This window comes from Aplidium turbinatum, chromosome 14, assembly GCF_918807975.1.
Source record: "Aplidium turbinatum chromosome 14, kaAplTurb1.1, whole genome shotgun sequence".
Taxonomy (NCBI): Eukaryota; Metazoa; Chordata; class Ascidiacea; order Aplousobranchia; family Polyclinidae; genus Aplidium; species Aplidium turbinatum.
In genome coordinates, this window is record NC_137485.1 from 15,464,685 (window position 1) to 15,487,001 (window position 22,317).

The window sequence follows — 22,317 nt, forward strand, 5'->3', positions numbered from 1 at the left end:
AGATTATTATCAAAATCAATCAAATGTTTTAATTTTTTTCAATTTACGGATAACTTAATTGAGAATTACTGAAGTAATAAATTTAGTTTACTTTCGCTCTGGCAAAAGATTGTTAGTCTACATTTAAGGTTCTGCTTTGCTGTTTCATATGGAATTTTAAATGCAACTATTATTTATTTACTAAATGGATAGTAGGTATGTAAACGTATGCTACACCGGTAGTCAAGATCTTAAACATTCTCACAAATTAGCTTAAACTAAAGAAATAATTACTCGATCTCTAGCTCTGGACCATAGTATCGAGACTGCAAATTAAACTGATTTACAAGATCGGAAACATCACCGGATATCAATTCACACAACGAACGATTTCCTTCTACTGTGTTGTGTGCGTTTTACTGTGCAGCGCTTTACGTAGGCTATCTGGATTAGTCATTCCGTACATTACAAAATGATACAAGCATTGGTTTATAAACCAGCAACAATACACATAACATCTATCAACAGACTTCTTCTTGTGAAAAAGTAGGAGTATTTTCTGTTTATTTATTGTTATTTTTTATCTAGCTCGATATTTCAACTGCACATTTTTGTTTTATGCGTTTGTGCTGTGCAGGGTGTGCGCTTTTCTAAAATCGCAGCTTTTAAGCTAATAACATGGAAATGCCAGGAGATAACTGTGTCCAAGATTGTGCAAAACTACAACACATAAGACAAAGTAAGTAACGTTGCGATATGACAGAAGTTGAAAATATTTGTAGTCTACAAAGCGAACGAAGAAAATTTCCAATCACTTATAAAATAAGAGCTGGTTTCATGAGTTGCCTTTGTGCTTGAAGCTGAAAAAATATGACTACAAATTAAAATGAAGAAGTTAATTAAAACAATATAAGCTTTGAGAAGTAGGTACCGCTTCACTGTAGCATGCCAAATAAGTAAATCCAAGCTCATGTCATATATCTTAACGTAGGCCTAAGTGTTACAATATTAGCGCAATAAAAGTGACATAGTTTGATAAACGAAAGTAGAATCAACACCAAAAAAAGAAATTTAACTCCAAAACCCGCCACTTTACGCTGAAATGATGGAGGTAGGCTGCCATGAGAAGCTTACCAATAAAAAACAATGCGATAGCTACTCGGGCAAAATAGAAAACACCAAAACAACTTTGCATCGATGTCAGGCTTTCTAAACTTCGGTTAAGAAATTCCCCTTTTCGCAGCCAGACCGTATGAAAAGCCTTCCTTATTCTTGGATCGGAAAGAACCCCAGATAGAAAGGGGCACCCAAGTCAGAGGTAAAAGTATCACCATGAGACAGTAGATGTAAAAAGACTTGAATCATGATATGAAAAGAAAGAATATAAAAAGATAATTCTGGAAAAAGAAGCTTTAGTCAAGTGGTTTTAAAATGCAATCTCGTAAAGTTTATGCATTTTTCAAAGAAGAACGTTTTTGTGGTATTTTTACAACTTTTACACAAATAGTATCAAATCAATGTTTTACGCAGGTAATTGAAAACTAAACAGAAGTTTACGTTTTGGTGTTAACAGACTATATAGCTAGCTAACTGCTCTTGGCTGATGCTGAGCTGCGTCGGAGTCTGCCTCGCTTTCTGACCTAGTCTTATTCTGAAACGATCCCTGTTCCATATCTAGAAAGCTAAAACCTCAATTGCTATGGTAACAGGGATCAGTTGTCAGTAGATGTTACAGAAAATATATTTCGCACTTATTCAGTGCATCGTCAGTTCTGATAAAGGGCAGTTAAAACCTACAAGTAATGTTTTAAACAACATTACAGTGACGCAATAATGTCAAAACATGAGCGTAAAAAATTGAAAAAGCATAAGCGTAAATATTGAAAAAATGCTGAATGAAAACTAAACCAAGCCGGCAGTAAAGTAAATTACGTATCAAATATAAATTATAAAAATTATAATTATAAATTATAAATTTAAATTATAAATTTATATTTGATACGTAATTTACTTTACTGCCGGCTTGGTTTAGTTTTCAACAACATCAACAACAAGCGGAAACTTCACTCTGTCAATCTCGGTGACTGGCCGTGTGTCAGTGGTCCCAAACCTCTATAACAGTGGTTCTCAAACGTTTTGAGCGAGACCCAAATTTGAGTTTGGTGAACATCTTGCGACCCAAGACTCAGACAACCTGTAGCCTATAAACAATTTCAGCACTCTAATGTTTTTTTTTCAATCTTTGCCTGCTATAAACAAGACACAGACAACCCAGTTGTAAAGCTATCTACAATACCTTGACTTGGTCAGAGGCTAAGTAAAAGCGCTGGATTCGTTGCTGAGTCAAACCGGCTTGGCTTCAGTGCCTCTTCTCGGTGCTTAAAAAAACGTTTGTTTTTCGCATGCGTCGGATGTCTCTCTCACTTGTTCTTCTTTAAGGATTCATTTGACAACATTTTACAGCACAGCCTAGATAGCAGCTTCCCAGCACCAGGATCGCAGATAAAAATGAACTTCAAATAAAAAAAAAATAGTTCAGAAATCTTGAAAATGATTGATTTCACACATCTACTCTGAACCCAATGAAATTAACGTGGTCGATAGATACCGTTATTGTCAATCGCTAAGAGGCAGTAAAGATTTACAAGTAGGCTATGTTAGGGGAATCAAGAAATCAGTGATGTTTCAACTAACCCGGTGTTCCGACAAACCGGTCTCCCCTACTCTGAAATCCATTCTCGGACATTTTTGCATTGATAATAATATTAATTTCAGTGACAATAATTGTATACTTTTACAATGCAGATGGCTAAAATTTTGTATTGAAAGAGAATAGTCTATTTGTGAAAAATCACATATTTTTTCTTCTAAAAGTGAGGTAAAGGCAGAGATGGGTAAAAAGAATTCCAACTCAAATAAATATCAAAGTTGGACAATGTTTGAAAAAATCCAGGTGGGCAAAATAGGTGACCATGTTCTTCCACTGCCAACGCCCTATATTTGGGATAGAGTTTTTCAAAAGCTTATTACCGCAAAATGAAAACAAGTTTGTTTGTCGTATCCAGGCTTACACCCGGTGGTTAAAGATTTAGATTAAGTGAACAGGAAGGCAAGGAAGCCAATCTTCGTGTCGACTTTCAGGCATGCCTTTAAGTGTCTTGCCAAAGACACAGCCGCATGCTCTTGAACCGGCGCCGGCGCCCTTTCGATTGCCGTCCCAGAGCTCTCACCACTCGGCTATGCAGCCGACGTGGTAATCGAGAAAATGATAATAATAAAATTAATAATAATAAAAAAACAAAAAAAACAAGGGAAAATGTAGAATTGTTTTTATTACTTGCGCTATAAAAACTTAATACCGTAGTTCGTAACTAAATAAATAAATAAAATAAAAAATATACCCAGAAAAAAACTAAAAAATATGAGATGGAACCACCATAGATGGTGCCAAATATCTAAATGTCCTTAATAAAAAGTTAGGCATTCTCAATTCCACATGAAGGTGCATGATTGCAATGCTCTCATGTATGATAACCCTCTAGGCCAAAGTTTTATGTAATTATGTTAGGCTAGTTAATATTATCTTGTAATCCTGGACTGGCCAGGTAACAATTCAGATTGGGATCCTATTGCAAACTTATGACGGTAAATGAAAAACAAAGTGACAGATCATTCAGATCAACATCCTGCCAGCGTAGAATCACTAAAACAACAATAAAAATAATGTGGACTTAAAAAATTGCCTTTGAATAACGCTGTAATCTTGAAGATGGCATGCCACGCAGGATGGCTGCAGTGGTTGAAGATAGAGGAGGTTATACAAATAAACTTGTTGGTATTTTTCTTAAACTTGTGTTATGTTCTGTGTTTCTTAGTTAAAAATTAATAAGCAGACAAAGTATTAAGCATAATTCAGCAAAACAAATGCATTGTTAAGAATTAAAATGCAACTACAGCGAAAGATCGCGAGTGGTGTAAAACTTTTGAGCAAGACTGTATCTCAGTCATGTTATCAAAGTAGTAATCATTAATTCATTCTATCACCTTTAATGTACCGGTAGCACATATCTTTCTATATGTCGTTTTACTAGTAATCAAGCAACATGTAAAGCTCCCTTTGTAACGATTAAAAGTCATTGAAGATTCTTCAATGAAATATAAACTTTCACCAAGGGAATGATGGATAGAAATAGTGGATGAAATAGTTGATAAACACATTACAACCGCAAAGTGCAAACTTAACTTTGCCAGGTTTAAAAATTGCGGGTTTGCATCAATGGTTTAAAGTCCTTTCAAGGACGGAACAAAAAAAGCTTAATAACATTATCCAAACAGTGTCAAATCCTATACCAAAGCAATTTTGAATGTATTTTGAAAAATTTAGAAAAGTGGTTTTACGGAGAGAGTTTGCTACAACCCTGCTAATAGCTTGCGTACATCTAGGAAAAGGAGTCGGAAAATTTTATAGTTTAACCCTCCTTTCAGCTTGCAAGTTGATAGCAACATTGGTAAAGAATTTTTCAAACTCATTTCTATCCACTTTCCGCCCCATCATAGATTGTATAAAATATTCAACCGTAATACTATTAAGCTGAGCTACAGTTGTACTCCGAATGTTGCAAGCATCATATCCTCCCACAATAAGTCAATATTGCAGGCTGATAATGAACCATCTCAGCCTGGTTGCAATTGTAGGGTGAAGCCAGATTGTCCTTTGAATGGGCAATGCTTGCAGAAGGCCGTTGTTTACAAAGCCACCATTGATAACGGCCCTAAGGTTCTTAATTACATTGGTTGTTGTGAGTCTACTTTTAAAAAACGTTTTTCCAACCATAAATGTTCCTTTTTGGATAGATCTAAACGAAACAGCACGGAACTATCTAAGGCGGTTTGGGACCTTAAGGACAGGGGTGTTGATCGTAAAATAACATGGTCTATCCACTGCTGTGCTCGGCCTTATAGTGGAAGTGGTCGTAATAATTGTGGCCTCTGTTTGGCTGAAAAGCTGGCCATTCTGAAGGCCGATAGTAACCACCTTCTCAATTGGTGGGTAAATGTCGTCATAGACACAAATTTAAACTCAAGTACTTCAAAATAAAATAAATTTCTTTTAATTTTTACAGGTTCTAAATTTAAAAATAAATTTCATTTGATTTTTACAGGTTATAAATTTCAAACTAAATTTCATTTGGTTTTTACAGGTTTTAAAAAAAAATTAAATTTTATTTAATTTGTTCAGGTTACTTTATCCTTATGGCATTTTGCTTCATTGTGATGTCACAGGTGTTGGCATCAATTTGCTTGGTTTCAAGCTGATCATTCTAATTGAGGCTTTGTGGTAACGGATGGAGGTAGCCCTTTGTAATTCTGAGGTTTTTTTGCAGATTGGATTATGGTTATAATATTTAATATCTTTTCAGGAATTAAAGGTTTAAAAGTTTTTTTGCAGATTAAATTACAGTTACAATATTCAATATCTCATCAAGAATTACAGATTTATTGTTTTTGCATGTTTTTCAGACCTTCTGATGATCCGTTAAAGGTGAAACAGGCTGTTAAGGATTCAGATAGTAATAACTATTTTGATGAAAAAATATAAATATGACTACTATTGATTACCAGACGCATTGCAACCAGAAGTAAACTTGTTGCTAAGTTTTATTCTGGATATAATAACATACGACCACACACTCTGCACACGTTTAACGTCACAAGCTCCAGAACAAAGTAACCTCTCAGCAAAACATTTTTTTTACCATGGCAAGTAAGCAAATCCAAAAATTGCTTTTGTAACGCAAATACTCCAGTACGAAATATGCTTTTTGAACTATTCAATTTGTCACAAGCTTATCGAAAAATAGCTTGCAGCATGATTTGTAAATGATTTTGATAAGTAGTTTTTTCAGACATTCCATTACGTTTCCACAATTGTGTCAACAATCCGGCTTTAGATTAAAGTGACACTTAGCCTATGCTGTAGTTTGAAGAAATGGAACTCGAATTTAAAAAGTATTTGCTGTATTAATATTTGCTTCCTAAAAAATAAAATCACTAAAGCAAAAACTGATAATACAATTACTATGCACAAACGTAGTGTTTTTTATTACACTAAAAGTAGAATAAATGACTTTTCAACTGTTTTTCGTTCTAAATAATCTTCCTCCCAAAAAAATAATAAAATAGCCTAATATTAATTTATGCGACTATAAGTTTTGAAATTTTCTGAATTATAATGGAATGCCTCTTACTAAAAAAGCGTAGGTTACATTTAATGGACTAAAAACACTAACATAAATCAGCTTTAAGTTTTGATAGATCTGTTTTTGAATGCATTCGGCAATAAACAGATCTATGTCGAAAGAATAACTCGAAGTATGTGTTGGTGGGATTGATAGAACAACAACAAAAGTAGGCAAAACACAGACAACAAACCGATTTACGTATTTGTGTAAACTATACAAGACACTACACTCATTTTTGTAAACAAAAAGTATATCATCCGTGTCATTCAGTGTTTTCTTCTGTTTCCGGTTGCTCCTTTTTAATGCAGCCATCGATGTGATTGCTTGCGTCATAGTATGGAGGCGGATCTCCTGCGTTACATTATTATTCATTAAATGACCCCGCTATTTCGCTCATTAAATAAGTTATTTTGAAAAATGTAGGCTAGTTTTGCTTCGAATCTGTTGTTTTTACTTTGCTTCACCAGAAGAACGCAAAATGCTGTTTCATCATTTGAATGTCTGGTGAATAATCTCATTCTGTTTTTAAGTTATAGAGTTTTTTAAATTATCAGGTTATGGTTTATTGTACTGTAAATCCAAACACATAAAATGTGCACAAATTTCTGAATGGGTCATCTTTGCAAGCATTGAGACATATTTAAAAAGTCAAATGCCAATTAGTGAGTAACCCGCCAACTGCGGCAAGCCAGCCAGATACGTATTTTGCATCCAAATTTTAGTTTACCTTTCTGCTAGCTCTTTACGGGGGAAGAGTTTGCTGAGATAGATATCTTCAAGAGTTTTAAATCTATTGGTAGTTATAGAAAGATGATACTTTAGAATCTACAGATCACACTCACAACCTAAACTTGCCCATTATCATTTTGAGCGCAGCTCAGTGCGATATCCAACCAGCAATACAATTAATACGATAGGCTACGTACGGAATGTGCTTTTATGACAAACAACGCTTTAATTGAAGAGAGTAATTTATGAGGATAAAGGACAATGGAACCAGCCAACCCTGATAGGCTTAATGTAAATATGGGTTACATTTATAGTTAGAGGGTGGGGTAAGATGAACACCTTTTTGCTCAACTTACTTTTGCAAAAAAACCAAACGGTTAGCTTAGGAAAACTTTAAAAGAGTTGATTTCATTAGTAAATTAACTACATTTTAGGTTGAGTTTGTTCACGTTGTGATATATATTTTCTTATACTTTTTTGATATGTATTAATATTCATATGCGTATCGCTCAACTTACTCCGACAAAAAGTTTATGGGGTAAGTTGAGCAACTCCATTAGGTTGAAACACTTCCCTACAAGTCTTTTTCATAATTGCGAGGCATTGCTATGAAACAACACTACATTTTTTTTTATTGTCACATTAAACAAAAAAAATTTAACAGTTCAAAAATTAAATTGCTTGCAGGTTATTTCTTTTGGGGTAAGTTTAGCAACTGCTCCAACTTACCTTCTTCAATAGCATACTTTACCCCATCCGGAATTTTGTGACAAAATTGACAATATTTTAAAACCTACAAGACGAACTAATCTCAACTTTTTATTGAATCCCCTTACATATTATGCCTACCAAAACGTAAAAATCAAACTTGATTTACGTAGTGTAACGATAAAAATATTCGATTGGGTTTTCGAAATAAACAAGATAATTGCATGCCAGTGTAAAATGTGATTCTTACTGGACATAACAAACATATTGAATGGAGTAGCATTACGTGTAGGCTACTGTAATATATTCAAGACTAAGAAAAAAAATTCTGCCGACTAGTTTTTTCAAAAACAGGAATTGCTCATCTTACCCCATTGCACACTTTACCTCAGTCTCTTCTGTATGGCCAATTGACTTATTTTATATACGTTTGCCTCCTTTAAAACAAACCCTCTTGTTGTTTTAGATATCCCCGCCCTCTCGACACACAACTGCTTATATTCGTTTCTTATTTATCTTTTGCACAAACAACCCAGACAGCCACTTTATCTGGTCCAGATCTGGCAAAGATCTGGTCAGATCCGCACCGGATCCGATAAAGATCTGGACCAGATAAAGTGGCTGCTGGGAATTAACTAATCTTTTTCTTACGCATCAATCCTGCAAGATGTGAAGGGCTACTGTTCCAATACAAAGCACCACCCCACAACATCAAAACCAGCAATAAGAGTCTGAAACATAAAAATAACATAAGTTAATTCTACGAGATTTTGTATTATTTTTCTCGTAGTTTCTTGAAAACAACTCTCTCAATTTCGTGTCACTAAAAAAACAACACAATCATTTTAAAATTTTCTTCCAGTTGAAATAGGAAACGGGCAGTTTTGGTGTGGTATTCGCTGTAGCACGGGGCTTCGTACAACGTCCTTTTATGCTCTTTTGTTGAATAACCTCAGATAGTAACATAAGCTGGCTAGAAGAAACAATAAAAACCGACATCTGCTCAAGGAAAATAGCTAGTCTTACGACATTTGCTACATGCAGCTACAGCCAGGGCAGTGTGAGCACCACTAATGGTCCCTCTGTTTAAGTGATTGCTCTTAAACATAAGATCAGAAAGCGTTTAGAGCCGCAAACTCTTTCAATTTCGAGAAAAAATTTACATTCATTATTTTAGCAAAGAGTAAACAACTAAACAATCTTAACCCTATTTTAGTACGAGCTGTTTTTGTACTCGAAAGTACGTCACGAGCTATCTTAGCCTTGTGCTAATTAATTGCTAATAACGGGAGCTACGAAAATCACAAAGCCAAATATTCTAAAAGATAATAGCCATGTGTATTATGCGTACAGAAATTGAATTTTTCCCCAACAAATTTATTGAAATAAAGTGTTTGAGATCAAAAAACGTCAGAAAGTCGGTTTTTATTCTAATTTCCCAAAAATAGCTAAACAAAACAACAAATTACTTTTGCTCGTAAATATAAGGCATTTTTGGGAGTTTTTACATTTCAAAGTAATTGCACTAACATTGACGTATATATAACTAGCATTGTACGAAAATGTCTAGCCACCTGAGATGAAATGCTTACTGTGAAGGGCAAGAAGGTAGAAAAATGACCAGCGTAGGTGTAGAAAATTGGAAACGAACAAAAACTAAAATTTAAAATTTTTTGCATTTCTAGCATAAATCCTTCTGTGAAATATTTCACTACTGGTGGGGCGTCCTCATAAAACCCAGTGTCGTTACAGATAGGGTTAAGATTTTCGAGTGGTTAATAGCCTATGCCGACAATGCAGTAGCGGATCACTTTGTGGTGTAAACGCCAAGTGTAGACAAAGAAAAATTGTCATAAATAAGTCAATATCGAATAGATTTCATTAAATGAGGGCTAAATAATAAAACAAAGACACACTGATTAATATCCATCGCCATTTATTCAAAATATCCACCTTTGGCATGAATTAAACGTCTGAGTCTATTTGGAACTTGGGCACATGTTGCACGCAAAGTTTTAGCATCTATTTCATCCCAGCATTTGAGCAAAGCTCGTTTAAGTGCATCAGTATTTTTGTGGGAGATTACACAGGCCTTCTGCTCCAATAGTGACCAGACACCAAAGTCCATACGGTAGGATTCAAATCTGGCGAAGATGGAGGCCAGAGTTCCTTTGACGACCAACTTCGCGGTATGAGAGGTTGCCCCATCTTGCTGTAGTGTCACCCCGCTGTCTCCTAGACTCCTGTCAACCCAGGGGACTACTGAATCCTTCTTTTTATGACAAATTTTGTTTTTATTTATGACAATTTTTGTTTGTCTACACTTGGCGTTTACACCCTGTAAGTAACCTAATTCATCAAATTAAAATTGGATTGGAGTAGAAGTATTGTTAATTTAAGTTAGTCTACCATTTAAAACTCACGACCGCAGAAGGATTTCAATAATTTGTTTCTTAAAACTTTGTATAGCCTAATGTGGTGTAACCTTTCAGCAGGAAAGAACTTCGAAAATTTACCTGAGGTGTCCTCACGTTCACCGATAGTACATTTACTTCATAACGTATTGATTCACATTGAAATTTATCAATTTAATTATTAAGCAACTAGGCTATTTGAGTGAGCAGTGTTTGGAATATTGCATCATTTTGTTAGTTTTTTGGGACATAAAAAACTTGCACTCACTTAATCTCCAACAATGAATGTCAAATATCGTCGAGATGAACAAAATGTGGTTGAGCGAGCAAAGCAAAGCGAGCAAAAAAAAAATTACAAAATTGGGCCCCTAGGTAAAGGTAGGTCCCATGTCGAGGGTTTGTAAAGCAGTAAATACGGCCTTACATGATTTAAGCCATTGGTTATTATCGAGCTTCTGTAGTAATTTCTTATTGTTTTAAACAGTCAATAAACATCAGGCAGACTAAAATGACTTGGGTTCTATTCAGCGATGGGCTTCCCATCCGGGGGGTGGTGGAAAGTTAACACGGCCTAAGCTACAACACAACGCTAAAGTTAATTCAGGGCCATTGTTTGTCAAATTATTTCAGCTATGTCACCATGGTCATAAGCTTTACTATAATTTTGATAGATTGTAGGCTAGAGTGTATTTTTTTTTTTTTTATAAAAATATGATCGATTTTAGAAAAACGGGATTAGTGTTTGTCAAGCTACTGGCCTTTGAAAATGAGGCGATTTTGTGAAGGATTACAGGATTAAAATTTTTGTTTATGATAAGGATTAGACACAAGTAGGATTAGTTTAAACGTTAAACCGAACTAATTGACTATCTAGCAACAGGAACATTCTACAAATGCGGTATGTAGGCCTACAGTAATGTTGACAGAGTGATCCAGATTCCAGAGGGTACTTTTGGAGCTGATTTTAGGCGCCTGTAACTATTCCAAGAGGCACGAAAGCTTGAAAAAATCACCGCGTATTTTTGGATACAGTGCGTTGTTCTTAGAAGTGTCTTGGTTTGGGGCTAGAAGTCTCATTGGTACCGGGCTCAAATTATATTCTCAACGACCTTAGGTATTTATAAAAATAAGAATCAAAAAGACATTAGAAAGAAAATGACCTCAGCAAGTGATTGGTTGGTTTCGAATCATTATCCTCGAACTGACAAAGCCTTGATTGGTTATTCCTGGTAGTTTCGCATACTTGTAAAATGTAGAGGCTCTTGACTTGACGTGATTGTAATGACGTTGTCTGTTTCAGTAGCCTATGCCCTACAATTGTTCTGGTTTTTAGCAAATGTACTTTTTTCAGTTCTTTGCGATGGGACCTACCTAACTTATGTTTTTTGTCTTACAAAAAAAGACACTCAACTAGCTCGTGTTTAAAAGTCTGTGATGAAGCCCGTCCTAAAGTCGAACCAACGCTTGTCAAAGACAATGAAGCAAGCCGCTTTGTCACTACGCTTGTAAATCCAACTAATGCGTACCCAAGCAACCATGGATTGATAGTGTTCTGATTGTTTTCTTCGAGAAGAATTTCTACTTTTTGGTTTTCAGGTTTTGCTTTGTTTGTCTTCTTCCTTTCCACTGAAAGTACAGAAGTATGTTGTCAAATAACAGAATTTACAGTGATGGTGCGTGATACACCTGCCTGAAGCTATTTAATGTTGTCATCAAAGGCTATCAAAGTGCTATTTCAACAAAAAATATATAGGCCTACTGGCATTCTCAAAAAAGCAAAGATATAGCCTACTTTGTTGGAGGCAGTTTTTTTGCAGTATGAGATGGTTAGTACAGTAGCTACTAATAACACAATATATTAAAACACATTAAAGAAAGCCGTATTTAAATTTGTAGATTGGAAGTGGATAGACACCATAGTAGAGAATATCAGCAAAAAATCCGAGCAAAGAGTAAATTTTTGTATGAAAAACCCCTTTTACGTTCATGTTTTCTATGGCTAAACAAAATTAGTTTTTGCCAACTTCGTTCAGAGAAAGGTCAGTATTTGAGTTGCCAGTTCACTTTAATTGATTAAATTTTTGTTTGAGAATTAAGTAAACCAGTTAAGATGTGAAACTATTATAGATTTAGAGATAGCATGGTATGAAAGTAACAAATATTTACAAACTTTGGGTGTAGCTGGTTTTAAAGATGTAAGATTTAAATAATTCTAAGTACAATTTTTTTCGTTTAATGTAAATCGTGAGAGTAAATTGAACAATGCTGGTACAAGAAAAAGAGGGAGGGGAAAAATTTGCTCTTGAGAAAACTTCATGTTTTTTTGTATTAAGTTTTTTTTCCTTTTGTGTTTATCCAAGTACAATTTACAAATTTGCACACGGTAGCCCACATAACGTATAATACATAGGTCCAGAGTCCTATATCTTTCTAGGCTTTTCACAAAACGGCAAAATAAAGCCAAAGAAATGTATAAGATTTCTATTTAATTATCACAAAATAGTTTGATGTCCAAATTTCGGTGTTTATTGACAATTCAAATTCAAAACTAAATTAAAAATATGTCGTGTAAATAATAAAGTTTTAAAAATAATTATTACCATAGAAAGAGCCTATGCTTGTTGGGTATAAGTCATCTGATGATCGGCGACGACGAGCAGAGGTAGAACAGGTAGGATCACACGACTGTGTTGTGTCGTCAGGTGCACAGGCCACCAGGTAGCAATAGAGGTAAACTTTAAGCTTGTTTTCATTCTGCATTGAATACAGCATGTTTTTATAAAGTGCTGTATTATTTGAAGTTTGAGTTGGCAAGTTTACAACATTTGCCTTATGTTTTGTTTCTCGGCAGGTGATTGTAGCTAAATTTGACAGCGATAGACACCGGTGTATCGCACATGAGGCTGGGCTCGTCAGTATCGCACAACTACTTCTGCCATAAATTATAATTGATCCCTGTTTTTAATGTTCATTGAAAAAACAACGTTAAAACGACCATTGCAATTACACACCAAACGAATGTCTTGATTCGTAAGTGAAAATAATTTAATCTTTCTTTCAATGCAGGGGCTCCGGAGATGGGGGGGAGTTGGGAAACTTTTCCCCTAGCATAACATTGTAAAGGAAACTCGAGTAGTTTTTCGTTGTTTTATTACCTTTTGAAGGGGGCCCCATTTTTGCTACTAAAATAAAAAGTGTACCTACTTAAAAATGAACAAATGTTTGAATGAAAAGCGTAGTTCCAAGTATTTTTCGACCATTGAACAAATCATTCTTGTATTGAGGTAGGCGATGTAAAACTGCTTCATGATGTAAAATGTGATGCTGTTAAGCCTACTGATTTCGGTATCACTGTTACTTTGGCTAAGCGTGTAGCCTACGATAGCCGACTATTTTTGCTTAACAAACTGAACCTTGATTTCGAAACCGGTGCTGGCCAAGCATATTGAATCCAACATGTCTGAAATGATGTTCAAGCTATATTAAAGGAAGTAAATCCTTTATGCTAGTTGTTATTATTATCAGAAAACATGCCAGCACTGTCTAACTCTAAACACTACATAAGTGGGGTAGCATACTCTCAGCAGCCCAGCCCTGAGCAGCCTACATTGCAAAACCAACTTTCCTACTCTGGGCCTACTAGCCTACAGTTTTTTCTACACAAATTAGTGAGCAACAATAGTAATTTTTCTGCAAGTGTAGCCGAGTGATTTTTGTTATTTCTCATATTAAAAGAAGTTTTTTTTTAATATTAATACGTTGTTGAAATGTAAACTTTAAAAGGAATTCAATTTTACCCTGAGAAAAGTAGGCCGAGTTCAGCATGAAGCATAATGATGCAGCGCATGATACAAATTTGTTGCTTTTATTTTTGCTCAAAAATATTTTTGGAGCCCATTTTTCGTATTATTTCCCGACCAGTCATGATTTCTTTCGTAGGCCTTGCTTCTATATAGACTAGTTGCTTAGATCAATCCCAAGGGTATAGCCTACTAGTATCATAGCCGTACGAGACCAAACCATTTTGGGGGGGCAGAACGTAAATTAAAAGATAAAACAACTGAATTCATCTTTGAATATACCTTGCTTGTGCATTGCTCGATGCTTCTGCTCTTTGGCATGGTAGATAGGAGTAACATGTAGGAGTATTATATACTTCAGCAGTAGCATTTTAAATGTTGGTGAAATTAACATGACACAGTTGCATATACAAACTAAATATTTATTTTTTATTTTGGGGCGCAACTGCATCATTTTAATTTGGGTAGTTTTATAAAAGTAACCAAACAAAGCTAAGCAACACCACAACATTAACATTACATTTAACAGGTACAGTATAACATTTTTTCGTTAAATGGTGTGGTGTTGCTTAGCTATGTCCGTTTATGGTAGAAAAAGTACTGTAACCTCTCCATCCGAAGTGTTTTATAAAAGTATTCACCAGATTTACATAAATTCATATTTTGTAGTTGCCCAAATCAAGATGATGCATTTATGGATATTAGGCCCATGAAAAATATTAAAAACTTTGTAAATTTTGATGCCGAGGCAACTGCATCATGCCAATTTGGGCAGTTTTATAAATAGATTATGATCAGATAATTTCTTTTTTTTTTTCCTAAATCTAAACGATACAGTTATGTAAATGGGAAAAATTAATGAATTTGTTCATTTTGGGGAAACTGCCTCACGCTAATTTGGGCAATTGCATAAGCAGACTAATCAGATAATGTCATGTTTTCAGCTGCCCAAATCAACACGATGCATTTGTGAAAATTAATAAAATTAGCTATATAGCAAATTTTGTGTTTTAATTTGGGCAGAGTCATAAAAGTATCATAGAGACATATTTTGGTGGCTGCCCAAATTAGCATGATGCAGTTGGTTAAATGCATTTCGTACTACAGTTTGATCACCATACAATACATCAATACGGGTGTGCCAAATAAAAATTTTGCGGCATATTTCTTGTACAAATAAGAGGCTGTATCGTACTTAATTTGATAGGTAAAAGATATTAATTTGTAGTTTTTCCTAATTTATGCAATTTTGAAGCTTTTCATATAGCAATTTTTGCCCTAATAATTGCAAGATTTTGCCCGAATGCGCGACGTTTTGAAACAACAGGGGGGCAGCTGCCCCCTGCCCCCCTGGCTCGTACGGCTATGACTAGTGTAGTAGTATACTACTAATGGTATAGCCTACTCCTATAAGCAAAACTGAGTAGAGAACGAAAATTGTGTTTAAATAATATGATGTAATTAACCTTATAAAGAAACTGCATGCAAAGCTAGGTCAGCTTGTATTCAAGCTGGACTGAGGCATAATAAAAAGCAACAAATTTAGCACTTTTTGTAGTTAGACCTTTATTGCAGTAGCCTATAGTCAATATTTGTACTTTGTAGTGATATGATATTGCATTAGCCAAGCGGTAGGCCGATATGAATCAACAAGTTTACCTTCTCAAAGAAGGATTTGGCAAACTCGAACATTGTAAAGGTGAACAGAGCAACTGAGTTGTCTGATGAATTGAGAAAGCGAAAGGTCGGATCAGCTGGGCACGAGTCTTTCGCAAGCTCATAGTCAATGCTGGAGTTGAGTGCATTTTGATATGGAGAAGCATAGCAAGAAGTTACCCTGAGTGACACTTCTGGAGGAAGAATTGCTTCTACCTTAAAATAGAGAGGGCAATCTACTTCAACCTGCAAAAACAAGAACATTTTTGTAAATTAAGTAAACTTTCATTTTCAAATGTATTCCTGTAAGAACTGTTTTTTTGTTATTTTTTAAAGAAAGTGATTGAACAATTATCACTCGCCCTCCAAAGTTTTAAGGTACAACAGCTTCATTTCACTTTAATAATAACATAGGGCAGGCCTACCAATTGCTTCGTCACATTGCAGGCCATGTGCTATATGCTCTAAGGTTTCTGCGTCTGAATGTTGCGCTTATTTTTTCACTGTGGACTTATCTGGACAGGCCTCTCTCTCAGTTCAGTTCAGTTGTTTTTATTTCTGACCATCATATCAAAACAATACACGTCAGCATAGCAAAGATCGAGAAAAGGGTAGAAGCGACAAAACGCGAACGTTAAAACGTGCTTGAGACCGAAGTAAGTTATTGAGTTGAAAGAAATTTGACACGGTCGCAACACCTTCAGAAAAATTTAAGATATAAAGGGAAATTAAAAAAAGAAAATGTTACAAAAACAACATATATTTAGTCTGTGACCGAAACTGTCGTTAAAGAACTTCTGTACGAGGATGACTGTGCCCTGAACGCCTGTTCCAAAAGCGAAATCCAACAACAAATTAATAAGTTCTCCTCTGCTTGTGACAATTTTGGACTAACAATCAGCACTAAAAAAACAGAGGCAATATATCAACCAGCCCCTGGAAAATCCTATAGCAAACCACTCATCACTGTAAACGACCAGAAACTACATGCATGTCAAAGGTTCAAGTATCTCGGTAGTACTCTTTCTAACACAGCCACCATTGACTTGGAAATCAACAACAGAATCGCCAAAGCATCTATCGTCTTCGGTAGATTGAGGTCTAACGTATGGGAGAGGCGGGGAATCAAGCTGCCCACAAAGCTAAAAGTTTACAAAGCAGTTATTCTGACGACCCTTCTGTATGCATGTGAGGCCTCGACTCTTTATAGGAGACACGAAAGGCAGGTGAACCACTTCCACCTCTCCTGCCTCCGAAAGCTCTTCAAGATTCGATGGCAGGACAAAGTCCCAGACACCGAAGTTCTCAGTAAAGCAAACATGCCCAGCACTCTTACCCTCGTAAAAAAGGCACAATAAAAGATGGGCTGGCCATGCCACCGGATGCCGAACCATCGCATTCCTAAACAACCGCTCTACGGAGAACTGACTAACGGCAAACGTCATGTAGGTGGTCAAAGAAAACGCTTTAAGGACACTTTAAAAGCTTCCATGAAAGAATTCGCCATCGACGTAGATTCGTGGGAAGACTTAGCCGCAGAACGACCAACATGGCGCAGTCTTATTTATAAAGGCGCAGAATCAGCTGAGAAACACCGTACGCTATCTGCTGTCAGAAAACGAGAACATCGCAAGGCCCGATCCTCGAACAACCCTGGCCCTAGCCAACCATCCTTCCAATGTCCATCCTGCAGCAGAAGTTTCACCGCACAGATAGGCCTCATTAGCCATCTCCGCACTCATGTAGCCTACACTGACCAAAATCAACACTAAAAAAGAAAAAGAAGCTTGATCCCAGTCTCATTGGCCATCTTCGGAAACGAAGGGCGAACATCAGATATTTAGGCTATAGCTTTATTAGCCCACATAGCTTTAGCTGATATATTTAAGATTCGTATGGACAGTTGCTATGAAGATCGGCCATGGTGCGTTATCAAGAGTGGTGATGGTCGTAAGGGGAACACGTCTTGAATCGTTTAGCTCATAGCAAAAAAGAGCATGGCAGGCAAAGAAAACCCCACAAAGAAATCCTACCACAGGCAAAGCCATTTTGTTTTGTTTTTTATTATCTTTATCCTGCATTGCGAGAAAGCGGACTTAAGCGCTATGCAGACGTACATCTGACCCACACTGCAGCCGACTGCAATGTCTGTTTCCGGTTGTCTACTCTACTTATGACTTAAATTTGGTACCACCCATTACTCGAAATCGATCACTGGGTAGAGGCAATTATCGTAAAGTTTCTTGCCCAGAGAAACAACAGCAAGTGCGGGTGGCTGGAGTCGAACATGCAGGCTCTCGACTGCGAGCCCAACGCGCTAACCACTCGGCCACTGCTGCCGACTACTACCATTTCAAGCGCAACGCACCATAGGCCTCTCATTCATTGTTACCATCGGTCAATAATTGACCAGTTTGTCCTTTCTTTGTTTTGGAAAAAAACACATTTGTTATTAACTGATGTTAACCGCTGTTGACTGTAAAGTTGTTGGTCTATTGTAAAGTTTATTTGACCTACGCCGATCTACAGCAGAAAAGCGGTTTCAACGTCATAGCCTAATGGCTGGCAACTAAACATTTTGTCGATTTATTGCGATGGAAAGTAAAATAGAATGTATGGAAGCCTTGGAAGGCTTGCAGCACAGAGAGATAAGTACGTGCATGAACAACACTGATAAATTTGAGCAAAACATTGAAATACGTTATTTTGTATTTGTCGGTTATCCAAGGCAAATAAAGCGACGGGAACGATAAGCAAACAACACAAAATATCCCATGTTATTTGCTGGTGAGAACTAATGAGAAATAATTTATGGAGCTGCATTTTTAATGCTTAGTAAAATTGGGGTTTGAAGTTATTGTTCTTTGTTGTAAGCATTGCTTGTAAATGTTCATCCGTTAAAGCGGACTTACAGCACGTGGTCGCTGTATCAACAACTGGCAACTTTAGATGTTTCAAAGATTGAATTTTTGCCAATCAATATTTGAATTAAGAATATGAAAATTGCATTGCAAAAGTTGTCTAATTACGGTAAATATTTCAGAAATTACAATTTGTGTTTGAGAGACTTTTAAGTGACAGTTTTTGCAATTTTAAAAACGTTAGGCAACCCATTATCGGATTCAAGGACCAAAAAAGTTCAATTTATAGCATAAATTAACTCCAATTTTAACTGGTTGTTTGTAAGCTGGATAAACCATATCACGGACTATATCCCGTCAACAGATTGTAGGCTACTTTGTGAGACCTATGACATGCACAGTTGCACACCATTGGTCTAGCCCAGGGCTTCTCAAACTTTTTTGTTCTGCGACCCCATTTTGAAAAATATATTTCTATGCGACCCCATTTATGTATTTATTTATTTACATCAGACTCAACATGGTCCATTTTACAATCAAACATAAAATGTAGAAACACAGCAGATACTCAACTCCGAAGAGCTGAGTTGCATTGTACCACATACAAAGATTGATAGTAACAGTCTGTTGGCATTATTTCATAAATTTATTGATTGGAAAACAAGTTACATCGTGTTACAAACTGGTATAATTTTTTACGAATAAGAGCTTGAAAAGTTGTGGTATTGTTATCAACGAATGCAGAGGTGATGCTGCGTCGTCTCTGCAAATTAAACAACATTCTGCAACAATTATTGTATCCAACACGTAAGCGATTATTACTGGATGAAAGATAGTTGCACCATAGTTGACAGGCATAAAAAGGCATACAATAGGAACGAAACAACACATTTTTAACAGCAATCAAACGTTTGGAAAACCTTGCTTTTAACATGTTTCCAGCACAATACAACGACCGTAATTGCCGTTTCGTGTCTTCATCATCGGATAGCAAGTCGTTAATTATTACTCCTAAATATTTCACTAGGTCTCAAAGCAGATACGTTTTTCATTTAAATATATGATCGGATAGTCAAGTTTCAACATCTTGGATTTAAATAAAACACCAACAGTTTTATTGCAATTAAAGTTTTGTTGCATTATGGGGACATCCACGTTAATGACATTAAAACGGATCATTTTGATCATTATATTTTCTTTTTCTTTCTGACTTATCAATTGTTTTCTTTGTGCTTGCAATTGTTACCGCATGAATCTACGGAACCTAACTACTGATCCATAGTCAATTAATCTTGTAACTGCTTTAAACTTTAGTCTACGTTCCTTCAGATAACTTACTAGTTGATAAGCTACTCTGAAATCATAATGCGAGCGGTAAGGTTACTTTTGGTCAGCACATTACAGCAATGATAGCGTAACAATGCATCAATTGTTGCGATTGATTATATTTTATTGTTTGACAGTTCGCACCGACGGTTGCGGTCAATTGACATCATGGCAAGACTACAACCCACCGGCACTAGAATTTCATTACGACCCCAAAATTTCATTACGCGACCCCATTTGGGGTCGCGACCCATAGTTTGAGAAGCCCTGGTCTAGCCAACGTGCAAAAAGCCGATGTAGTTTTTTTATTATATTATTTTTTATTTATTTCTATTATCTTTCCTACCGAGAGGAAATATTTGCCAAAAGAATAAGTCACACACAATTGAAATATAATAATATTTCGTAACCTTCCATGTTACTTGATATTTCCCGGATATTTCACTACAGATCTTGCAATTTCAGTAACTATTCGTTTTAAATAGATTAACCGAGTAAGCTACGAGTTTCCAAAATAGCCGATTACACGATTACCCCAAATTTCTTTCTTTCTTGAGTTCCAAATAGGAATAAGAATTTTGCACGCCTTTAAAAAGTTTTGGTATGGCACGGACGACAGGGTATGAAGTCTACGTGTACGAATTACAGACACCCTGACGTAGTAATCAAATCTGAGTTAAATTGCATCAATATTCTAAAAGTCTGATAAAAAAAGGTTATGAACTTCAATAAAGGAAAAGTGAGTTCATCAAGGAAAGTGATAGATTTAAACAATAAAACTAATGTTTTGCTTATAAAAAAGGGTTCGCTGCAACGGTTCAGGAGTTTAGCTGTTAATCTGAATAATAAAATGAATAGCGCTAAATGGGTTTTGTACTTACACATGAGCCAGGTGCCAGCGGAGAAGTGAAGTTTTCATCTAAAGCAAAAGAGAATTTAGCGGCTTCACTGGAAAGATCAGAGTTCCCACTAATGTTTTTGTTTACTGGAGGTGCCGGAATAACCAAATTATATGCACAAGTGACGTTGAATTCCACGATGGGAAGAGTTTGCCCTGAAACAAGTCTTGTGGAAACCCTTTGATAGTAAATGCCAAAACTACCCACTTCCTGCAAAAACAAGAAAACAGCATTATGGTATAATAAATTGTGAAGTAACTTTATATTTCTTATTAATAACGTTCTTGCGTCTAGCCTAATAAGATGATAAAAATAACAAATAGGCAGTAAGGGGTCTAGAAAAAACAACAACTCTTATTTGGAGGTGATAGGCCTACCTGAATTCTTATGGGCAAAAATTCAAAAAGAAAATAGACTATGTAAAAGTTGGTCCGAATGAGTATGTAACATGTAGGCTTACCATGTTTTTAACAAATTTAAATTATGATAACTTTTAGCCGAAGCTTATCAGAACTGCAATTTACAAATGTACTTCAATTCTGGAAATTCAAAACCTAAATTCTGCTCTAACGGAATTTAGGTCACGCTTCCTGTTTAACAAATGCCACTCTCACGGAATTTAGCTCATCACATCCATATTTCTGAAGCGACATAACGGTTTAACCGTTTCGCTTTCATAGTTCAGTTCAGTTCAGTTTATTTTTTTTTGTTGGCGAAAAAAAAAGACACAAAAAGCAAAAACACAATAAACACAAATAATTCGCACAACAACGATGGCAGCGAAAGACCAAAAGGTCACCAAAGTCAGCTGCCACCCAAACATTTAAACAAAAGACCCAAAATTAAGAACATTAACACATATAGCACAATACCAGCACTTTACATAATACATTAACAATGGAATAACACAGGGCAACATAAAAAAAAACTGTGTAGAGAAATAAGCGGATGATACGTTTCAGGAGTGATCATTGTACAAATTCTATAATAAACATTTATATTTAAATTTAAAAACATTATACGACTTTTCTTTTATTTCTTTTGGTACTTGATTCTATAGTTTCACTCCGTTAAAACATAGCATCTTCTTACCAGAGTTTGACGTTGTAAAAGGCAAATATAAATCATTCTTTTGGTTCTGACGGGTTTTATGATGGTGAATTTCGTTTACAAAAATAAAGCAGCCAGCAAAGGCCCGGGGCAGCATTTTGTGTACATATTTGTACATAAATTTTGCAGTCTCTAATTTAATAATATCGTCAATTCTGAGCACATTAAATTGGTGATAAAGAACAGTTGTATTTGTTGACCTCGGCAAAAATAAGCAGGATCGAATGAACTTGTTTTGTAACACTTGTAGTGGAGCAAGCAATGTAGAGTTTGCTCTTCCCCACTTTATAATCGAGTATTGGATCTTGGATTGAAACAAAGCATAATATAAAGTTTGTAATATTGTTAAAGGGGCAATGTATCTCAGCTTAAATGCTATGCCGCAGACCTTTGCAAGCTGCTTTCTAAAATTAATAATATGACTATCCCATGTCAATCGCTCATCCAAAGTTACACCTAGATAGTTTATACATTTCTTCCTTTCGATGGATCGGCCACTGATGGACAGACTAAAATTTTCTGCTGCACTTTTTTTGTTGCAGGGGATCATATAAGTAGTTTTACTATAATTTAATGAAAGTTTATTGGATTTC

At 35.8% G+C, this 22,317-nt stretch overlaps 1 protein-coding gene across 1 annotated transcript in view; it reads right to left on the bottom strand.

The window, feature by feature from the left end:
• Positions 1 to 5,619: 5,619 nt before the first annotated feature.
• Positions 5,620 to 22,317, bottom strand: part of LOC145783360 (uncharacterized) — a 40,402-nt gene continuing 23,704 nt past the window's right edge. Inside the window, exons 8-13 of the mRNA XM_082595211.1 lie at positions 20,597 to 20,824; positions 15,532 to 15,774; positions 12,673 to 12,826; positions 11,599 to 11,698; positions 8,310 to 8,389; positions 5,620 to 6,572 (exon numbers count right to left, since the gene is read on the bottom strand). Coding sequence (XP_082451337.1) covers positions 6,484 to 6,572; positions 8,310 to 8,389; positions 11,599 to 11,698; positions 12,673 to 12,826; positions 15,532 to 15,774; positions 20,597 to 20,824 — 894 coding nt within the window. The 3' untranslated portion in view covers positions 5,620 to 6,483. The remainder of the gene's footprint in view (positions 6,573 to 8,309; positions 8,390 to 11,598; positions 11,699 to 12,672; positions 12,827 to 15,531; positions 15,775 to 20,596; positions 20,825 to 22,317) is intronic.